This window comes from Anolis sagrei, chromosome 11 (assembly GCF_037176765.1).
Source record: "Anolis sagrei isolate rAnoSag1 chromosome 11, rAnoSag1.mat, whole genome shotgun sequence".
Taxonomy (NCBI): Eukaryota; Metazoa; Chordata; class Lepidosauria; order Squamata; family Dactyloidae; genus Anolis; species Anolis sagrei.
The window spans coordinates 17,967,486-17,989,515 of record NC_090031.1 but is presented as its reverse complement, the minus strand read 5'-3'; the positions used below and the strand labels follow the sequence as shown (position 1 = coordinate 17,989,515).

The 22,030-nt window shown below is 44.4% G+C and overlaps 1 protein-coding gene across 7 annotated transcripts in view; it reads right to left on the bottom strand.

The window, feature by feature from the left end:
• NTNG2 (netrin G2) overlaps positions 1-22,030 on the bottom strand; it is a 135,451-nt gene that overhangs the window by 21,510 nt on the left and 91,911 nt on the right. For 3 of the 7 annotated variants that reach the window (XM_067471973.1, XM_067471972.1, XM_067471975.1), the window contains exons 4-7: positions 17,816-17,988; positions 11,556-11,576; positions 6,683-7,027; positions 1,086-1,154 (exon numbers count right to left, since the gene is read on the bottom strand). In XM_067471973.1, coding sequence (XP_067328074.1) covers positions 1,086-1,154; positions 6,683-7,027; positions 11,556-11,576; positions 17,816-17,988 — 608 coding nt within the window. The remainder of the gene's footprint in view (positions 1-1,085; positions 1,155-6,682; positions 7,028-11,555; positions 11,577-17,815; positions 17,989-22,030) is intronic. The other 4 variants (XM_067471974.1, XM_067471976.1, XM_067471977.1 and 1 more) reach the window with 4 other exon arrangements.

The following is a 22,030-nucleotide window of genomic DNA, read 5'->3' as shown; positions in this document are numbered from 1 at the left end:
ATAAAATTAACAACAACAGTAATAATAATCGCATTTGGAAAACTCCATTTTGAGGAATGTAGGGAGGAAAGGGATTCAACTGGGGATAGAAATGTCATCTCCTCTTCCGCCGCCCTGCGCTTCCCTCCCTCTCTCCCTCCCTCTCTTTTTCTTTCCTTTTCTTTTTACCGAAGCCAGGCTTTAAAGGTGGGAAGCAGGGGCCGAGGGGGCCCACTGGGATGACTGGGAGGCCCTCCCTGCCAATTGGCAAGGGCTTAATTAGAGCTGCGATGCAAAGGCTGCCCTGCAGGCATGTCCCCGCGTTCGTTTGCTGTCTGCCATCGCCATTCATTCATTTGTTCGTTCGCGCACACACCTTCTCAAGCTTAGCGAGAGACGGGAGAATGGCTAATTCAGTCATAACAAAAGCTTCACCTTCTGCCTGGCTGGCATTCAGGGGTGCTGTTATGGTGCTGTTTGGGGTCAGTGCCCCAAAGCAGCCATTGGTCCTGAGCGATAGGCAAAGGCACCTTCTGCATCAGAAGGATACCTTTGGATTGCACTTCCCATCATTCCCTTGCCATGCTGTTCAATGGCTGTGAGGAGCGACCCAAAAGACCGGGAATATATTGGTTCATGTGAAGGGACTACTAGAAAATTACCAAAGTTCAGACAAATGGGAAAAGTTCAGAAGGCACTGGCTAGTGACCCAAAGGCACAGGAAGCGCTGCTGAGAACATACTGATAAGAGAGGAACGAAGGAAGAGATAAAGACAAGGCACGGTTCAAATAAAACTAGCCTGTGTACATGCTAAAACCGAGCTGTGTCTCAGTTCAAATGTGGCACTTTCCCTTTGTTCACCCGGCAGGGTGATGTGTTCAAATAAACTTGTTGAATGATCTCCTTGTTTGTTTCCAGTGTTTGATTGGACAAAGAGACCCTGGAGGTTTTGGGCCACCTGATATGACATGGAAAACAGCAAGGAGAGTGCAAGAGAGTCTTCCCTTATCACTAAGAAAGCTCTTTAAAAAGGTTCGTTTTTGCTTTCTGAGTGAAAAGAGAGGCTCAAACGGGGCGCAGAAGCCTCCACCTGGCAGCAAAGTACCTGTTTTGATGGGTGCCTCTTGGACAGAGACGGAGGCAGGGAGGTCCACAGGCTGCCGGACGGTGGCTGCTTGGAGGGGACACAAACATCACATTAATCACATAGGTTTAGAAAGAGGCAGAGGTCCCAAAGAAAGTCCAAATCGCTTTCCTGCCCAAGAAAACTCTGAAGAGATACCACTGGACCCGAAGGGCAACTCTGCCGGCATAGCAGATTTCAAGCCGTAAAGTCAAGAAGCAACAACTCTATCCTGTTTTTGCTTATTCTTTTTCGTGGTCTTTGAATCATACAACTGGGTTTCTGCGGAACTTTCTAGAATCACGAGGCAGAAACTTTTTTTTTTGCAGTAAACCCATTGCTGCCAAAACCTCGCAGTTCCTTTCCATCCAACTGGGTTTCTGCGGAACTTTCTAGAATCACGAGGCAGAAACTTTTTTTTTTTTTGCAGTAAACCCATTGCTGCCAAAACCCCGCAGTTCCTTTCCGTCCAACTGGGTTTCTGCGGAACTTTCTAGAATCACGAGGCAGAAACTTTTTTTTTTGCAGTAAACCCATTGCTGCCAAAACCCCGCAGTTCCTTTCCATCCAACTGGGTTTCTGCGGAACTTTCTAGAATCACGAGGCAGAAACTTTTTTTTTTGCAGTAAACCCATTGCTGCCAAAACCCCGCAGTTCCTTTCCGTCCGTGCTGCAGCCACTTCGTTAGAAATCTAGTTTTGTGCAACAGTATTTGCTCTTTTTGTTTGAAAACTCCCCCTGAATATAAGCGAGGATGTCCTCCACCACAAGGTTGAAGCAGTGTGAGGAATGTAGCACCAAAATGGCTGACATAGATGGCCATACTAAATGCCTTGTTTGTTTCGGAGAGGAGCACAAGGTGCAGACGTGTATTGAACTTCAAGCATTCATCCTGCAAGCCCGGAAAAACAGAGAGGCTCGTTTACAAGCTATCTTATACCAGAAAGCTCTTGCTCCCTAGCGTTGACGGGATGCTATGTTCCTGGGTTATAAATGTCATTTCCTAATTGGTTCTATCATCAAAACATGGGGAAAGTTATTTCGGACATTTGTATCCCGTCCTATCTTGACCTCCGTAGAGGGACTCAGGGTGGCTAACAACCGGCACACCATGGTACCCCCAACCAAAAGCAGAAATATACAATTTAAATAAACACAATATAAAACAGTATAAAAACATTCAAACAGTCAAACAGTCGCCGATTTAAGTCATTGTCCTAAACTGCAAAAACTTTGTTTTGGCGGGACATCCTGCTTTAGTTTTTCAAGGACTAGCTCGTTGAATCTCAACCAAATCAACATGGTTTGTGGCAGCAATAAAAACAAAGTTTCTTGAGTACAACTACTTTCAAAGTGTCGCACAATTAAACAGGAAATGACACTTTAAAATCAGGAACAGATATTTTTTTTAAAATTTTGTTACATATTGAAATCGGCCCAGTGTCCCTGAACCCGTGATGTTGATACGGGTTCGATCTCTGTCTCTGGTTCGGTATCGACGGCTCCACCGCCGCTGACACACCACTACTCGCTTCTGCCAAACAGCCTGCAACTAAGCGCTCATGAGATGGATTGCCTTCAAAATACGAGGGGTATTTTTAAAGTAAGGTCCGTTTTGTTGTAGACACTAGCAGTTCGTGCACATACCGCAACGAGCGCGTGCGTCGTGTACCGGCATGCCTCGGGAACAACTGTGCTCAGTTTCCGCTCTGTAGCTAACCTGTACGGTTCTGTGCTTTAAAAATGTTTAAGACTATAAACTCACCCTCCGTGTGTGAGGTTCGCTCAGTGATACGGTTTTTGTCAGCAAGGAACCTGCCTGCTGCAGAAATTCATCGACAGATTTGTGAAGTGTACGGTGATACTGTTATGAGTGAAAGCAAAGTGCGTAAGTGGGTACGACAATTCAAAGATGGCCGTGACAACGTCCATGATGAGGACCGCTCCGGTCGCCCTTCTTTGATTACAGACGATTTGGTGGCTTCAGTTGAAGCGAGGATTCGTGAGAACAGGCGCTTCACAATAACAGGTCTCTCAAATGAATTTCCTGACATGTCGAGATCAGTGCTTTACAACATTGTTTCTGAACACCTAAAGTTTAGGAAACTGTGCTCCCTTTGGGTCCCGAAACTCCTAACAGGACCACAAAAACCAAAGATTTTAGTGTGCGATCAAATCAAATCATAGAATCATAGAATCATAGAATCATAGAATCAAAGAGTTGGAAGAGACCTCATGGGCCATCCAGTCCAACCCCCTGCCAAGAAGCAGGAATATTGCATTCAAATCACCCCTGACAGATGGCCATCCAGCCTCTGCTTAAAAGCTTCCAAAGAAGGAGCCTCCACCACACTCCGGGGCAGAGAGTTCCACTGCTGAACGGCTCTCACAGTCAGGAAGTTCTTCCTAATGTTCAGATGGAATCTCCTCTCTTGTAGTTTGAAGCCATTGTTCCGCGTCCTAGTCTCCAAGGAAGCAGAAAACAAGCTTGCTCCCTCCTCCCTGTGGCTTCCTCTCACATATTTATACATGGCTATCATATCTCCTCTCAGCCTTCTCTTCTTCAGGCTAAACATGCCCAGTTCCCTAAGCCGCTCCTCATAGGGCTTGTTCTCCAGACCCTGGATCATTTTAGTCGCCCTCCTCTGGACACATTCCAGCTTGTCAATATCTCTCTTGAATTGTGGTGCCCAGAATTGGACACAATATTCCAGATGTGGTCTAACCAAAGCAGAATAGAGGGGTAGCATTACTTCCTTAGATCTAGACACTACGCTCCTATTGATGCAGGCCAAAATCCCATTGGCTTTTTTTGCTGCCACATCACATTGTTGGCTCATGTTTAACTTGTTCTCCACGAGGACTCCAAGATCTTTTTCACACGTACTGCTCTCGAACCAGGCATTGTCCCCCATTCTGTATCTTTGCATTTCATTTTTTTTGCCAAAGTGGAGTATCTTGCATTTGTCACTGTTGAACTTCATTTTGTTCGTTTTGGCCCATCTTTCTAATCTGTCAAGATCGTTTTGAATTCTGCTCCTGTCCTCTGGACTATTGGCTATCCCTCCCAATTTGGTGTCGTCTGCAAACTTGATGATCATGCCTTCTAACCCTTCATCTAAGTCATTAATAAAGATGTTGAACAGGACCGGGCCCAGGACGGAACCCTGCTTGTGGCACTCCACTTGTCACTTCTTTCCAAGATGAAGAGGAAGCATTAGTGAGCACTCTCTGTGTTCGTCCACTTAACCAATTACAGATCCACCTCACCGTAGTTTTGCCTAGCCCACATTGGACTAGTTTCCTTGCCAGAAGGTCATGGGGGACCTTGTCGAAGGCCTTACTGAAATCCAGGTACGCTACATCCACGGCATTCCCCGCATCTACCCAGCTTGTAGCTCTATCGAAGAAAGAGATCAGATTAGTCTGGCATGACTTGTTTTTGATAAATCCATGTTGATTATTAGCGATGACTGCATTTGTTTCTAAGTGTTTGCAGACCGCTTCCTTAACAATCTTTTCCAGAATCTTGCCCGGTATCGACGTGAGGCTGACCAGACGGTAGTTGTTTGGGTCGTCCTTTTTTCCCTTCTTGAAGATTGGGACCACATTGGCCCTCCTCCAATCTGCTGGAACTTCTCCCGTTCTCCAAGAACTCTCAAAGATGGTTGCCAATGGTTCCGAAATGACTTCTGCTAGTTCCTTCAGTACTCTGGGGTGTAGTTGATCTGGCCCTGAAAGGGGACTTGAACTCATTAAGAGCGGCCAGGTATTCCTGGACGACTTCTTTCCCAATTTGGGGTTGGATGTCCTCCAATCCCTCATCCACTCCATCTTGCTGAGGTTGAAGACTCTCTTTTTGTGAGAAGACCGAGGCAAAGAAGGCATTAAGCAGTTCTGCATTTTCCCTATCCCCTGTCAGCATTGCCCCATCTTCTCCGCGAAGATGGGGCAATGAGTGGGGTTCTCTTTTGAACCCCACTCATAACAGTATCACCGTACACTTCACAAATCTGTCGATGAATTTCTGCAGCAGGCAGGTTCCTTGCTGACAAAAACCGTATCACTGAGCGAACCTCACATGCGGAGGGTGAGTTGATAGTCTTAAACATTTTTAAAGCACAGAACAGAACCGTACAGGTTGGCTACAGAGCGGAAACTGAGCACAGTTGTTCCCGAGGCATGCCGGTACACGACGCACGCACTCGTTGTGGTATGCGTGCGAACTACTAGTGTCTACAATAAAACGGACCTTACTTAAAAAATACCCCTCGTAGAAGAAATCTAAGGCTCTAACCACCAAGAAACCCACAGACTCACAGGACTTGGTGACAAAGAAGAAGGAAGCGAAGCTTGATAAACACTCTTGGGCTGGTTGAATAAGTTTCTGCTCGTGATTCTAAGGTTCCAAAGAGGCAGATACCCCCCAGTTGTGTGAATCTGCACATGACCACTTGAAGAAACACAGATAAGCAACCTATTCATTCCCTGCCCCAAGTTTCAACCATTCAGCTGTTCCCAACCTCTTCTTCAGAAAGCAGTTCACTACAAAGAAGCAAAGCAGACACCATCCAGATGATCTGGAGCAGCTCAGACCTCTCTGGGTTTTGCCACTATACTACTATGATTATGACGATTGCATTTGCCACTAAACTATGATGATGATTATTCTGCAAACATGGATAAAAATCACATCCGTTTTGGAGCAGATCCGAGGTGAACCATTCCAGGTGAAGGAGGGCGGTCTATGGTCGAGGAACCATAGTTACAAGGCAATTCGGGGGAAGCGATATCAAAACATAGAAAAGTTTGGTCCAGAATGCCCAAATATTTTAAACTATCTAGTAGATATGGTGTGAACTTCCACCAGACTTTAGGGGGAGAACTTTAGACCCCTTTTGAACCCCAAAACGTGTACATTTAGGGGACGGTTCTTAATGGTCGCTGCCCCGCCAACATCTTCTGACACATGGACAAGGTTCAGGCATGACGTAATGGAAAGATCTGAGAAGACTCTTTGAACTGCATTATATGGCAGTGTAGACTCGTATAATCCAGTTCAAAGCTGATAATCTGGATTATTTTAATAATATGGTGGTGTGGATCCATTTTGGGGCAACCAGAGAGAAGGTACATTTCCTTGTTCTCTCCATGGAGAGAATTCAGGTCTTCCCTATATGCTTTGAGCCTAGGACTCAAAGCATATAGGACTTTATACTCATTGGGACATTATACTCCTCCAGCATCTAGTACAGGCATGGGCAAACTTCGGCCCTCCGGGTGTTTTCGACTTCAACTCCCATAATTCCTAACAGGAAGATGAGAATCATGAATATTCAATAGTCCCAACAAAATGAGCGAATGCAAGTGTTTCTTCCTCTGCTGACGAACGGGAAGACCCAAGAAGACGCGCCAGGTGATTTTTATCCATGGCCCCGATCTTATGGTAACCACACGAGGTGTCACATCTGCTTTGGAAGCGCAATAATGCCGTTGTTTGCGGCGCCAAGCGGAGAGGACATTGGTCTCTATGGGAATCTATCCAAGGGATTGCCTTGCAAGCTACGGCTGGCACCCACCTGGCGGCCTTGTTGTCGTGGGAGGTGTAGTAGTAGTGGTGGTGGGTGTCGTGGTTGTGATGACAATAATGGGCGCAGCGGTGGTGGTGGTGGTAGGAGGAGGGGTGGTGGTGGTAGGAGTGGTGGTAGGAGCAGCAGTGGTGGTTGTAGTAGTGGTTGTGGTTGTAGTGGTGGTTGTTGTAGTAGGAGTGGTGGTAGTAGTAGTGGTTGTTTTGGGAGTGGTGGTGGTAGTAGCCTTTGTGGTAGTGGTGGTGGTAGCCCTTGTGGTGGTGGTGGTAGCCCTTGTGGTGGTGGTGGTAGTAGCCCTTGCGGTGGTGGTGGTGACCCTCTTTGGCCGCTCGTTTACTAAACGAGAGGGGGAAAAATAATAATGAAGGTGGGGAAAAGAAGAAAGAAAGGCAGACATCATGTTTCTCGCAAAGGTTTCTTCCCCAAAGGGACGCATTCTAGCAGAAAGGTCCAATCCGTCCATGTTTGGGATCCCGACAGGTCCCAGCGATTACTGTATTTCAGCCATTCTAAGATGCCATTAATTGTTAAGATGCGCCCTAACATCAGCAATAACAACAACACTACAGTATCACCACCAAGAACAAAAATACAACATACCCCTGTAATTCGAAGGCGTATCCCATTATTATTTATTTATTCATTTATTTACGATATTTCTATCCCACCCTCCAATCTGATATGACTTAGTTTTATATTTCTATCCCGGCTTTCTCAAGCCCGAAGGCAACTCAAGGCGAGATTCTGAAAATGTAACAGTATCCAAAAGTCCCAGGCTCAGCCATCTCTTATTTTACAGTTGATACACACTATCTGATTTCTTGCATGCTCCAACAAAGTCTGCACATTTCACATCATATTCATGTAACTCAAAGCAACAAGTATTTTTCATCAGATATAATTTTAGGTCATTCTTATAGAGTTTTTTGCGCTGAATTCAGATCTGTGTGTCTTTTTTCTCTATCACGTGTAGTTTTTACAATAAGGCTAATTGAATAATTAATGCATTTACGCACTGATATCAATAGAATCTAATTGATATGTGCGTAAATGCATTAATTATTCAATTAGCCTTGTCGCAAAAACTACATGTGATGGGGGAAAAATGCACACAGATCTGTAAACTGTAAAATAAGAGATGGCTGAGCCTGGGACATTTGGATAGTGTTACATTTTCAATATCCCCCCCTTGAGTTGCCTTCAGGCTGAGTCTGGGACTTTTGGATACTGTTACATTTTCAGTATCCCACCTTGAGTTGCCTTCAGGCTGAGCTTGGGACTTTTGGATAGTGTTACATTTTCAGTATTCCCCCCTTGAGTTGCCTTCAGGTGAGCCTGGGCCTTTTGGATACTGTTACATTTTCAGTATCCCACCTTGAGTTGCCTTCAGGCTGAGCCTGGGACTTTTGGATAGTGTTACATTTTCAGTATCCCCCCCTTAAGTTGCCTTCAGGCTGAGCCTGCGACATTTGGATAGTGTTACATTTTCAGTATCCGCCCCTTGAGTTGCCTTCAGGCTGAGCCTGGGACATTTGGATAGTGTTACATTTTCAGTATCCCCCCTTAAGTTGCCTTCAGGCTGAGCCTGCGACATTTGGATAGTGTTACATTTTCAGTATCCGCCCCTTGAGTTGCCTTCAGGCTGAGCCTGGGACATTTGGATAGTGTTACATTTTCAGTATCCCCCCCTTAAGTTGCCTTCAGGCTGAGCCTGCGACATTTGGATAGTGTTACATTTTCAGTATCCCCCCCCCCCTTGAGTTGCCTTCAGGCTGAGCCTGGGACTTTTGGATACTGTTACATTTTCAGTATCCCACCTTGAGTTGCCTTCAGGCTGAGCCTGGGACTTTTGAATACTGTTACATTTTCAGGCTTGAGCTATTCAGGTGCTTGCAAAGAAGCAGAGTGGAGAGAGACACAGTTTGGAGTGTGCTCTTCCTTCATGAGTTGCTGAAGGAGATTCTCCACATGGACAAAGAAAGATCATTTTTAATATCTCATGAAAGGACATAATGTGAATCAATGCAACTGTTCAAATGGCTGTAAATATCTAGTTCTGAACTCCGAAGAGTTAACTACTTGTAAACTACACTGCAGAACTAATGCAGTTTAGCACTACTTTCACTACCAGGGCTCAATGCTATGGAATCCTGGGAGATGGTAGTTTGGCAGAGAAGGTGAAAGACCTTGACGAACTAGAACTCCCATAGCATTGAGTCATTGGAAATTCAAGTGGTTTCCATCAGAATTCATTGGACCACTTTTTGTGGAGAAAGTTGGTATAAGTAAACATAACAACAACAACACAAATTCTAGCAGTATAGATCAGGCATGGTCAAACTTCGGCCCTCTGGGTGTTTTGGACTTCAACTCCCACAATTCCTAACAGCTGGGAGTTGGACAGTCCCTAATGTCCGAGAGTTAGATCAAAACAAAAAAGAAACGTCTAAATTATAAGAAAGTGGATAAGTCTGAAGATGTCAATGTAAAGCAAACCCCTCTGGCCATTTCCCAAGCCAAGACAATTAACCAAACCCATTGCTCATGTGTTTGCATGCAGAGAGAGGGGATTTCCTGCCAGCCCAGATAAATCCAAACACGTTTATCTAGCTATATCAGGCATGAGCAAACTTGGGCCCTCCCTCCAGGTGTTTTGGACTTCAATTCCCACAATTCCTAACAGCCTCAGGCCCCTCCTTTTCCATCTCAGCAACCCCCCCTGGCCATTTCCCAAGCCAAGGCAATGTGTTTGTATACAGAGAGAGCCCAGATAAATCCAAACCCATTTATCGAGATATATCAGGCATGGGCAAACTTGGGCCCTCCCTCCAGGTGTTTTTGACTCCAACTCCCACAATTCCTAACAGCCTCAGGCCCCTTCCTTTTCCTTCTCAGCAAACCCCTCTGGCCATTTCCCAAGCCAGGGCAATGTGTTTGTATACAGAGAGAGAGGTTTTCTTGCTAGCCCATATAAATCAAAACCCGTTTATCTAGATATATCAGACTTGGGCAAACTTGGGTCTTCCCTCCAGGTGTTTTGGACTTCAATTCCCACAATTCCTAACAGCCTCAGGCCCCTTCCTTTTCCATCTCAGCAAACCCCTCTGGCCATTTCCCAAGCCAGGGCAATGTGTTTGTATAGAGAGAGAGGTTTTCTTGCCAACCCAGATAAATCCAAATCCGTTTATCTAGCTATATCAGGCATGGGCAAACTTGGGCCCTCCCTCCAGGTGTTTTGGACTTCAACTCCCATCATTCCTAACAGCCTCAGGCCCCTTCCTTTTCCCCCTCAGCCACTTAAATGTTATATCTATCTATCTATTGTGACATGAAGGTAGGCCTCTCTTAGATCTATCATTCTATCATCTATCTATTGCAGTGTTTCTCAACCTTCCTAATGCCGTGACCCCTTAATACACTTCCTCATGTTGTGGTGACCCCCAAACATAGAATTATTTTTGTTGCTCATTCACAACAATAATTTTGCTACTGTTATGAATTGTAATGTAAATATCTGATCTGCAGGATGTCTTTTCATTCACTGGACCAAATTTGGTACAAATACCCAATACGCCCCAATTTAAATTTTGTTGGGCTTGGGGAAGAGTTGTCATTTGGGAGTTGTAGTTGCTGGGATTCATAGTTCACCTATAATCCAAGAGCATTCTGAACTCCACCAACAATGAAACTGAACCAAACTTGGCACACAGAACTCCTATGACCAACAGAAAATACTGGAAGGATTTGGTGGGCATTGACGTTGAATTTTCAAGTTGTAGTTCACCTACATCCAGAGAGCAACGTGGACTCAAAGAATGATGGATCTGGACCAAACTTGGCATGAATACTCCATATGCCCAAATGTGAATGCTGATGGAGTTTGGGGAAAATAGACCTTGACATTTGGGAGTTGTAGTTGCTGGGATTTATAGTTCACCTACAATCAAAGAGCCCCTTGAACCTCACCAACGATAGAATTGGGCCAAACTTCCCACACAGAACCCCAATGACCAGCAGAACATATTGTGTTTTCAGATGGTCTTTGATTACCCCTCTGACACCCCCTCGCGACCCCCCCCCAGGGGTCCTGACCCCCAGGTTGAGAAACACTAATCTATTGAGACATGAAGATAGGCCTCTCTTAGGTCTATCACTCTATCATCTAGCTTAAGCGGCTAAGGGGAAAAAGGAAAGGGCCTGAGGCTGTTAGGAATGGTGGGAGTTGAAGTCCAAAACACCTGGAGGTAAGGCCCAAGTTTCCCCATGCCTGGTGTAGATGAACCCAATGTGGAAGCAGGGAAGATGGGGTCCTGACATCCCCAGAGACCCCCCAAATCGACCCAAAGAAGAGCCATGCCAGCTCGAACGACCAAAACCATTCATTAGAACCCATGGAGAACCCGTTCGATCTCACGGTACGGGGTCCTGTTTCCTTTCCCTGTGGCCTTTTCTTCTCTCTCCCCGCAGCTCCCTTTGCCCTGCTTGAAACCGAGTGACATTTCACCGGCAAACGCAGCTCTTGCGCTTCATATATATTTTAAAAAGACCATTCAGAGCCTGACAAATGCGCCGGAGATCCCAGTCACTGTCGGAGCCGCAAAGCTGTTTCCCAACAAAAGTTGTGAGATACAGGCGGAGGAGTTTGCGGCCCCCTTTGTCGTTGTTTCGGAGGCCCCTTTTGCATGCATTTCCTTCCCAACAAACCTTGCAGGGAGGGATGAAAAGCGACAGACAATGAAGGTGACCGGAGTCGAGAGAGGCAGAAAACGAGGCTCAACCGGAGGCCGAAGAGGCCAAATGCGTCGGACAGAAAAGGCTGAGGGATTGTGCACCGAATGCATTTTGCGACGTGTTTGTTACTTACTGCCAAAGTTCGGAGCCGCACCTAGAAAAGGAGAAGGAGAAAGAGAAGAAGAGGTCAGCCAGCACAACGGAGGGCATTGCCGCTAATTGAAAGGAGTTTTGTTTCCCAAGGAGGACGAGGGACCAAAGGGACGTCCAAAGAGGCCAAAGCGGAGAGACGGGTCTCGCACCCGCTTGGCTTGCGGCGACCTGCGACTTATTAGCGTCCTCTTCCTCTGGCCTTTTGCCGGGGAAGGGTCACTCGTCCCCCCTCTGCTTGGGCACAACAACAGCTCATTATTTAGAAAAGTTACACTTAACAAGGTTTGACTTGATTTGTAAAAGTCTGCATCTTTGCACAAGGACCCTGAAACCCGTATGCTTTCATCATACCGTTCAGCAGTGGAACTCTCTGCCCCAGAGTATGGTGGAGGCTCCTTCTTTGGAAGCTTTTAAACAGGGGCTGGATGACCATCTGTCAGGGGTGATTTGAATGCAATATTCCTGCTTCTTGGCAGAATGGGGTTGGACTGGATGGCCCATGAGGTCTCATCCAACTCTTTGATTCTATGATTCTATACGGTTAGTGCCTCCCTTGCTCTGAATAGGCTTGATTTGCTCTGAACCTTCAACACAGAGCAGTGATCAGGTCTTGATATGAGCATTGCCACTTGAAATGAGACCTGATATAATATGACATCAGTACTAAATATCACCATTTGACGTATGATGTCAGCACTTGACTATCCGAAAAAGTCTCCCTTGCTCTCAATGGGCTTGATTTGCTTTAAACCATCAACACAGAGCAGCTATCAGGTATGGCATGACTACCTGATATAATACGACATCAATATGAAATAAACATCACCACTCAACATATGACATCAGCCCATGACTATCCGAAATAGTCTTTCTTCTTCTGAATAGGCTTTATTATTTGCTCCAAATGCCCACCCAGAGCAAATATCAGAGATAACATCACTGCTAGAAGTATGACATCACAACTTAAGACATGACATGAGTATGGATGTATGACGTCAGTACTTCACTATCCAAAAGTGTATCCCTTGCTTCCAAATGGCTTTATTATTAACTCAGAATGCCCACCGAGAGCAGATATTGAGGATGGCATCACTGCTAGATGTATGACATCATGACTTGAGACATGATATCAGTATGAATGCATGATGTCAGCACTTGACTATCCGAAAGTGTCTCCCTTGCTCCAAACAGGCTTTATTATTCACTCGGAATGCCCACTCAGAGCAGATATCAGGGATGACATCACTGCTAGATGTATGACATGATGACTTGAGATATGACATCAGTATGGATGCATGTACTTGACTATCTGAAAGTGTCTCCCTTGCTCCTAATGGGCTTGATTTGCTTTGAACACTGGACCACTAACAGTTATGACATCATCACTACTTGATGTATGACATCAGCTATTAGGTATGGCATCACCACTTGATATAATACGACATCATTACTAAATAAACATCACTACTTGACTATCCAGAAATGTCTCCCTTGCTCCCAATGGGCTTTATTATTCAATCGGAATGCCCACCCAGAGCAGATATTGGGGATGATATCACTGTTAGATGTATGACATCATGATTTACATTAGTTATGGATGTATGATGTCAGTACTTGACTAGATGTATGACATGATGACTTGAGATATGACATCAGTATGGATGTATGTACTTAACTATCTGAAAGTATCTCTCTTGCTCTTAATGGACTTGATTTGCTTCGAATCTTCAACACTGGACCACTAACAGGTATGACATCATCGCTACTTGATGTATGACATTATATATTATATATTATATTATATCAGCGCTTGATATAATACAACATCAGTACTAAATAAATATCACTACTTGACTATCCAAAAGTGTCTCCCTTGCTCCCAAAGGGCTTTATTATTGGCTCAGAATGCCCACCCAGAGCAGATGTTGGGGATGACATCACTGATAGACGTATGACATTATGACTTGAGTCATAACATCAGTATGAGTGCATGATGTCAGTACTTGACTATCCAAAAGTGCTTCCCTTGCTCCGAATGGACTTTATTATTTGCCCAGAATGCCCACTCAGAGCAGATATCGGGGATGACATCACTGTATGACATTATGACTTGAGTCATAACATCAGTATGAATGCATGATGTCAGTACTTGACTATCCAAAAGTGTTTCCCTTGCTCCGAATGGGCTTTATTATTTGCTTGGAATGCCCACTCAGAGCAGATATCGGGGATGACATCACTGCTAGACGTATGACATCATGTCTTGAGACATGATATCAGTATGAATGCATGATGTCAGCACTTAACTATCTGAAAGTGTTTCCCTTGCTCCGAATGGGCTTTATTATTGGCTCAGAATGCCCACCAAGAGCAGATATTGGGGATGACATCACTGCTAGATGTATGACATCATGATTTAAATCAGTATGGATGTATGACGTCAGTACATGACTATCTGAAAGAGTCTCCCTTGCTCTCAATGGGCTTTATTATTCACTCAGAATGCCTACACAGAGCAGATATTGAGGATGGCATCACTGCTAGATGTATGACATCATGACTTGAGACATGACATCAGTAAGAATGCATGATGTCAGTACTTGACTATCCAAAAGTGTTTCCCTTGCTCTGAATGGGCTTTATTATTTGCTCGGAATGTCCACTCAGAGCAAATATCAGGGATGACATCACTGCTAGACGTATAACATCATGTCTTGAGACATGATATCAGTATGAATGCATGATGTCAGCACATAACTATCTGAAAGTGTTTCCCTTGCTGCAAATGGGCTTTATTATTGGCTCGGAATGCCTACCCAGAGCAAATATTGTGGATGACATCACAGCTAGATGTATGACATCATGATTTAAATCAGTATGGATGTATGACGTCAGTACATGACTATCTGAAAGAGTCTCTCTTGCTCCCAATGGGCTTTATTACTCACTCAGAATGCCTACACAGAGCAGATATTGAGGATGGCATCACTGCTAGATGTATGACATCATGACTTGAGACATGACATCAGTATGAATGCATGATGTCAGCACTTGACTATCCGAAAGTGTCTCCCTTGCTCCGAATGGGCTTTATTATTCGCTCAGAATGCTCACCCAGAGCAGATATCAGGGATGACACCACTGCTAGATATATGTCATCATGACTTGAGACATGACATCAGTATGAATGCATGATGCCAGTACTTGACTATCCAAAAGTGTTTCCCTTGCTCCGAATGGGCTTTATTATTCGCTCAGAATTATAATAATTATTATTTAGAACTATTATTATTATTATTTAGAACATGCTGCGCATGGCAGCAGCAGCATCATCGGCTCACCCAGAGCAGATATCAGGGATGACACCACTGCTAGACGTATGACATCATGACTTGAGACATGATATCAGTATGAATGCATGACGTCAGCACTTGACTATCCAAAAGTGTTTCCCGAATGGGCTTTATTATTTGCTCGGAATGCCCACTCAGAGCAGATATCAGGGATGACATAACTGCCTTGAAGCAGTACTAGACCTATGACATCAAGACTTGCGACGTGACATCAGTACGGAAGTATGTCAATCCTTGACTATCTGAAAGAGTCTCCCTTACTCCAAATGGGCCTGATTCGCTTTGAACAAGGCACCTAGCAGGTATGACATCATCACTACTTGATATATGATGCTGATACTAGACGATTGACATCACTCCTTTACATAGAGTTGACATCAATCAGGACTTGTGTTTTCTGTGCTTTGATGATCACTAGCTGGCATCAGTGCTCGATATATGACACCAGGAGCTTGAGGACCCCTAACTTTCATGCAGAAGGGGCCTCCCTTGCTCCGAATGGGCTCCATTGGCTTTGAACTTCCACACAGAGCAGCTATCAGGTATGGCATCCCTGCTTGATATGGCGGTGGAGTGGGCTTGGCGTGTGTGCGTGTCGCCTGCCATGCCTGTCCTGCCGGAAAGGCTCCCTGTGGCTCCTTTGAAGGCACCCGGCGCATGGCAGCAGCAGCATCATCGGCATCACCGCCTGACAAGCGCCTTCCCTTCAAAGCTCCCTCCCTGCAACGCAATGCGCTCCTGTCAAGGCCTGTGGCGCCCAGGCGCCTGCTTTGATCCTCCTCTCGAAGGTGACAGGAGAATGTCACCTGCCGCGGGGTCCAAGCCCTCTCGACAGATGGCCATGTCCAGCTTCTGCTTCCAAAACCTCCGGAGAAGCGGCTCCATTAATGAATTGATGTTATCATTAGGGTCACAGACCAGGTGGGGATGCCACCAAACTCCCAGGCTGTCTGTATTTCTCTATGAAGTTGGAAGGGATCCTCAAAGGCCATCCAGTCCAACCCCTTTCCTTCATGAAGACACCATCCAAGCCCTCCCAACAGATGGCCACCCAACGTTTGCTTGATACTGCTACTACTACTACTACTAATACTACTACTACTACTACTAATAGAATCCTAAAGTGGCATGGGATCCCCAAAGGCCATCCAGTCCAACTCCTTTCCTCTCATGAAGGAAGACCTCCCAACAGATGGCCACCCAACCTTTGCTTGATACCAATAATAATAATAATAATAATAATAATAATAATAATAGAATCCTAAAGTGGCATGGGATCCCCAAAGGCCATCCAGTCCAACCCCTTTCTGTCATGAAGGGAAGACACAATTCAGTCCCTCCTGATAGATGGCCACCCACCCTCTGCTTGATAGCAATAATAATAATAATTAATAATAATAATAATAATAATAATAATAATATCCTAAAGTGGCATGGGATCTCCAAAGGCCATCCAGTCCAACCCTTCCTGCTGTGAAGGGAAGACACAATTCAATCCCTCCTGATAGATGGCCACCCACCGTCTGCTTGATAGCAATAATAATAATAATAATAATAGAATCCTAAAGTGGCATGGGATCCCCAAAGGCTATCCAGTCCAACCCCTTTCCTCTCATGAAGGAAGACACCATCCAAGCCCTCCCAACAGATGGCCACCCAACCTTTGCTTGATAGCAATAATAATAATAATAATAATAATAATAATAATAATAGATTCCCAAAGTGGCATGGGATCCCCAAAGGCCATCCAGTCCAACCCCTTTCCTCTCATGAAGGAAGACACCATCCAAGCCCTCCCAACAGATGGCCACCCAACATTTGCTTGATACCAATAATAATAATAATAATAATAATAATAATATCCTAAAGTGGCATGGGATCCCCAAAGGCCATCCAGTCCAACCCCTTTCCTCTCATGTAGGAAGACACCATCCAAGCCCTCCCAACAGATGGACACCCAACCTTTGCTTGATACCAATAATAATAATAATAATAATAATAATAATAATAATATCCTAAAGTGGCATGGAATCCCCAAAGGCCATCCAGTCCAACCCCTTTCCTCTCGTGTAGGAAGACACCATCCAAGCCCTCCCAACAGATGGACACCCAACCTTTGCTTTATAGCAATAATAATAATAATAATAATAATAATAATAATAATAATAATAGAATCCTAAAGTGGCATGGGATCTCCAAAGGGCATCCAGTCCAACCCCTTTCCTCTCGTGTAGGAAGACACCATCCAAGCCCTCCCAACAGATGGACACCCAACCTTTGCTTTATAGCAATAATAATAATAATAATAATAATAATAATAATAATAATAGAATCCTAAAGTGGCATGGGATCCCCAAAGGCCATCCAGTCCAACCCTTCCTGCTGTGAAGACACAATTCAAGCCCTCCTGACAGATGGCCATCCATTCTGCTTTTCCCAAGGACAATCCAGTCCAACCCTTTCCTGCCATGAAGAAGGCACAATTCAATCCCTCCTGATAGATGGCCACCCAGTCCCAGCTTAACAACAACAACAACAGCAATAATAGGATCCTAGAGTGGGAAGGGATCCTCAAGGACAATCAAGTCCAACACTTTCCTACCATGAAGAAGAAACAATGCAATCCCTCTCGACAGATGGCCACCGAGCCCCTGTTTAATAATAATAATAATAATAATAATAATAATAAGGAATCCTAGAGTTGGAAGGGATTCCCAAGGGCCATCTAGTCCAACCCCTTCCTGCCAGGCAGGAAGACCCCCATCCGATCCCTCCTGACAGATGGCCATCCAACTTTTCCTCCAGAGAAAGAAGGTCTGCCTGGCAGCCACATATCCTACTACTGAAGGGATGCTACAGGTGCGGAGTAGTATTGGGTGCTACTTACAGATGTTTGGGGAGCCGTTGGGGCGCGGGAGGTAGGAGCCGGCTCTCCAGGACTTGCTGCGGAAGTTCTTCTTGCAGCGGCCGCAGTCCTGGCCCGTGGTGTTGTGCTCGCATTCGCACTGGAGGCTGCCCTCCCGGAAGGTGCACTGGTTGGCGTGCAGGTTGCATTTGCACCTGAGCAGAGAGACAGACACACAGACAGAGAGACAGGCCAGCCATGAGTGTCGCTCCCTTGATTCACCTGGCCACGCACCTGATGCACTCCAACCTAATGCTCACCTTTTGGTGGCTCAATGTCCTTACCAAAATGAGGGAGGGCATCTATCTATCTATCTATCTATCTATCTATCTATCTATCTATCTATCTTAGCATTGGACTGGATGGTCTTTGGGAGTCCCTATAGGGTTTCATCACTCAATCATCCATCCATCCATCCATCTATCTATCTATCTTAGGGTGGGACTGAATGGTCTTTGGGAGTCCCTGTAGGGTTTCATCACTCAATCATCTATCTGTCTGTCTGTCTATCTATCTATCTATCTATCTATCTATCTATCTATCTATCTATCTATCTATCTTTCTATCTTAGGGTTGGACTGGATGGTCTTTGGGAGTCCCTGTAGGGCAGTGGTTCTCAACCTGGGGTCCCCAGATGTTTTTGGCCTACAACTCCCAGAAATCCCAGCTAGTTTACCTGCTGTAGGGTTTCCTCACTCAATCATCTATCTATCTATCTATCTATCTATCTATCTATCTATCTATCATCTATCTTAGGGTTGGACTGGATGGTCTTTGGGAGTCCCTGTAGGGTTTCATCACTCAAACATCTGTCTATCTATCTATCATCTATCTATCTATCTATCTATCTATCTATCTTAGGGTTGGACTGGATGGTCTTTGGGAGTCCCTGTAGGGTTTCATCACTCAATCATCCATCCATCCATCTATCATCTATCTATCTATCCATCCATCCATCCATCCATCTATATATCAATCACAGAATCCTAGATTTCGGACACCAAGGGCTATCTATATGTCTCTATCTATCCAACTATCTATCCATCAATATATCTAGATCTATATATCTACATATATGTATTTATAATCTATCTATCTCTTTATCTATATACCACTTCCCACTATCTGTCTCTGTCATCTATCTATCTATCTATCTATCTTAGGGTTGGACTGGATGGTCTTTGGGAGTCCCTGTAGGGTTTCATCACTCATCCATCCATCCATCCATCCATCCATCTATCTATCTTAGGGTGTGACTGGATGGTCTTTGAGAGTCCCTGTAGGGTTTCCAACTATCTCTCCATCTATCTATCTAGATCTATATATCTATATCTATATCTATATATCTATAACCTATCTATCTCTTTATCTCTATATACCACTTCCAACTATCTGTCTCTGTCATCTACCTATCTATCTATCTATCTATCTATCTATCTATCTATCTATCTATCTATCCATCTATCTATCAATCATAGAATCCTAGATTTGGAAGGGACCCCAAGGGCTTTCTATATGTCTCTATCTATCCAGCTATCTGTCTGTCTGTCTATCTATCTATCTATCTATCTATCTATCTTAGATCTATATATCTATATATATGTGTATCTATAATCTATCTATCTATCTATATACCACTTCCAACTACATGTCTCTATCTATCTATCTATCTATCTATCTATCTATCTATCTATCTATCCATCTATCTATCTATCAATCACAGAATCCTATATTTGGAAGCGACCCCAAGGGCTTTCTATGTGTCTGTATTCAACTATCTATCTAACTATCTATCCAACTATCTATCCATCCATCCATCCATCTATCTATCTATCTATCTATCTATCTATCTATCTATCCATCTATCTATCTATCTATCTATCTATCTATCTATCTATCTATCAATCACAGAATCCTATATTTGGAAGCGACCCCAAGGGCTTTCTATATGTCTCTATTCAACTATCTATCTAACTATCTATCCAACTTTCTATCCATCCATCCATCCATCTATCTATCTATCTATCTATCTATCTATCTATACATCTATCTATCAATCATAGAATCCTAGATTTGGAAGGGACCCCAAGGGCTTTCTATATGTCTCTATCTATCTAGCTATCTGTCTGTCTGTCTATCTATCTATCTTAGATCTATATATCTATATCTATATATATGTATCTATAATCTATCTATCTATATACCACTTCCAACTACATGTCTCTATCTGTCTATCCATCTATCTATCTATCAATCACAGAATCCTATATTTGGAAGTGACCCCAAGGGCTTTCTATATATGTCTCTATCCAACTATCTATCCAACTATCTATCCAACTATCTATCCATCCATCTATCTATCTATCTATCTATCTATCTATCTATCTATCTATTTATACATCTATCTATACATCTATGGTATCTGTATTACTATTATTATTATTATTATTATTATTATTATTAGGCTATTGATATTATTATTTTGAGGTTATTATTGTCATCATCAAAAACAAAGTTTGTGCAGTTGAATAAACTTTCCCTATTTGTTGAGGATAAAGCCAATTAGGAAATGACACTGATAACCCAGGAGCACAGTGAGAGAGATGCAGCGCAGTGACCCAATGGGTCTCTTTCTTTAGCCTGCTCCACTTGCGGCTCCCATTGCAATCTTAATGGTAATAATCATTGTCATCTTAATGAGATTTGGGGATTTGATCCCTCTCCCTGCCTCCCAGCACCTGAGCATCATCCCTTCTTTTTGAGGCTGGGAAACAGAGCGTTTGGGACCCAAATGCACGCTCCCCGCCCTCCTCGGTCCTCCCAAGATCTGAAGGGTTGTCACATAAAAGGCCGTTTAATCCTCTCGCTGAGCAGGGACTTGGTTTAATGAGCATACATTACAAGGAAAGGGCAGCTGGAGACCGGAGGCCTCGGCAAGTGCAAATCACCCCCAGCAGCAGAAGCAGCAGCACCACCATGTTCTGTATTAATGCACGAAGCCAAAGGGGTCTCTCGAAACCAGGCTTGGGCAAACTTTGGCCTTTCCTCCACATGTTTTGGACTTCAACTCCCACAATTCCTAACAGCTGGGAGTTGGACAGTCCCCAATGGCCGAGAGTTAGATCAAAACAAAAAGGAAATGACGAAATTCTGAGAAAGTGGATAAGTCTGAAGATGTCGATGTAAAACAAACCCCTCTGGCCATTTCCCAAGCCAAGACAATTCACCAAACCCATTGTTGATGTGTTTGTAGGCAGAGAGAGGAGATTTCTTGCCAGCCCAGATAAATCCAAACCCGTTTATCTAGTTATATCAGGCATGGGCAAACTTTGGCCTGCCCTCCAGGTGCTTTGGACTTCAACTCCCAAAATTCCTAACAGCTGGGAGTTAGACAATTTCTAATGCCTCTAGAACATGGCTCTATAGCCCGAAAAAACCCACAAGAACCTAGTGATTCCAGCCATGAAAGCCTTCGACAATACAATTTCTAATGGTCGAGAGTTAGATCAAAACAAAAAAAAGATGACAAAGTTCTGAGAAAGTGAATAAGTTTGAAGATGTTGATGTAAAACAAACCCCTCTGGCCATTTCCCAAGCCAAGGCAATTCACCAAACCCATTGTTGATGTTGTAGTTCAGCGTGATGGTAACGTTCCTACTACTGGTAGGAGGGAGAAGAGGTCTGCGCAGGAGTCAGAGGAGGAGCAATAGCGGAAACGCATTAGGGAAATAATCATGGCCCCAAGTGATTCTGAGACGTTTGAAGGCTTCTCCGATTGCGAAATGGGAGATGGGGAGGAGAGTAGGGGAGTAAAGAGGGCTACTCGCGATCCGGAGGCCGATGAGGAGCTTCAGAGGAAGTGAATCCGGGAAATACTTAGTGCTCCTACGGAGGATGAGGATTTCATAGGGTTTGAAAGGAGTGATGGGTCTGGGAGTGATATGGGAGAGGAGGAGGAGCTGGATTGGACCTGTGTTAAGAAGATTAGGGACATTTGTAACCAACCCACCTCCAGTGATGAATTTGAGGGTTTCACAGGGGATTGGCAACCGGGGAGCACTTGGCAAGATCTAAGTCTTGGCAGACGGCAGAAGTGGAGGGTACGCACTCGGGTTCAGCTGCGGGGTTGGATGCAGCTGAGAACGACGAGGAAAGGGTGGGGAGCTCATTATCCTCTAATGAGGAAATCTAGGATAA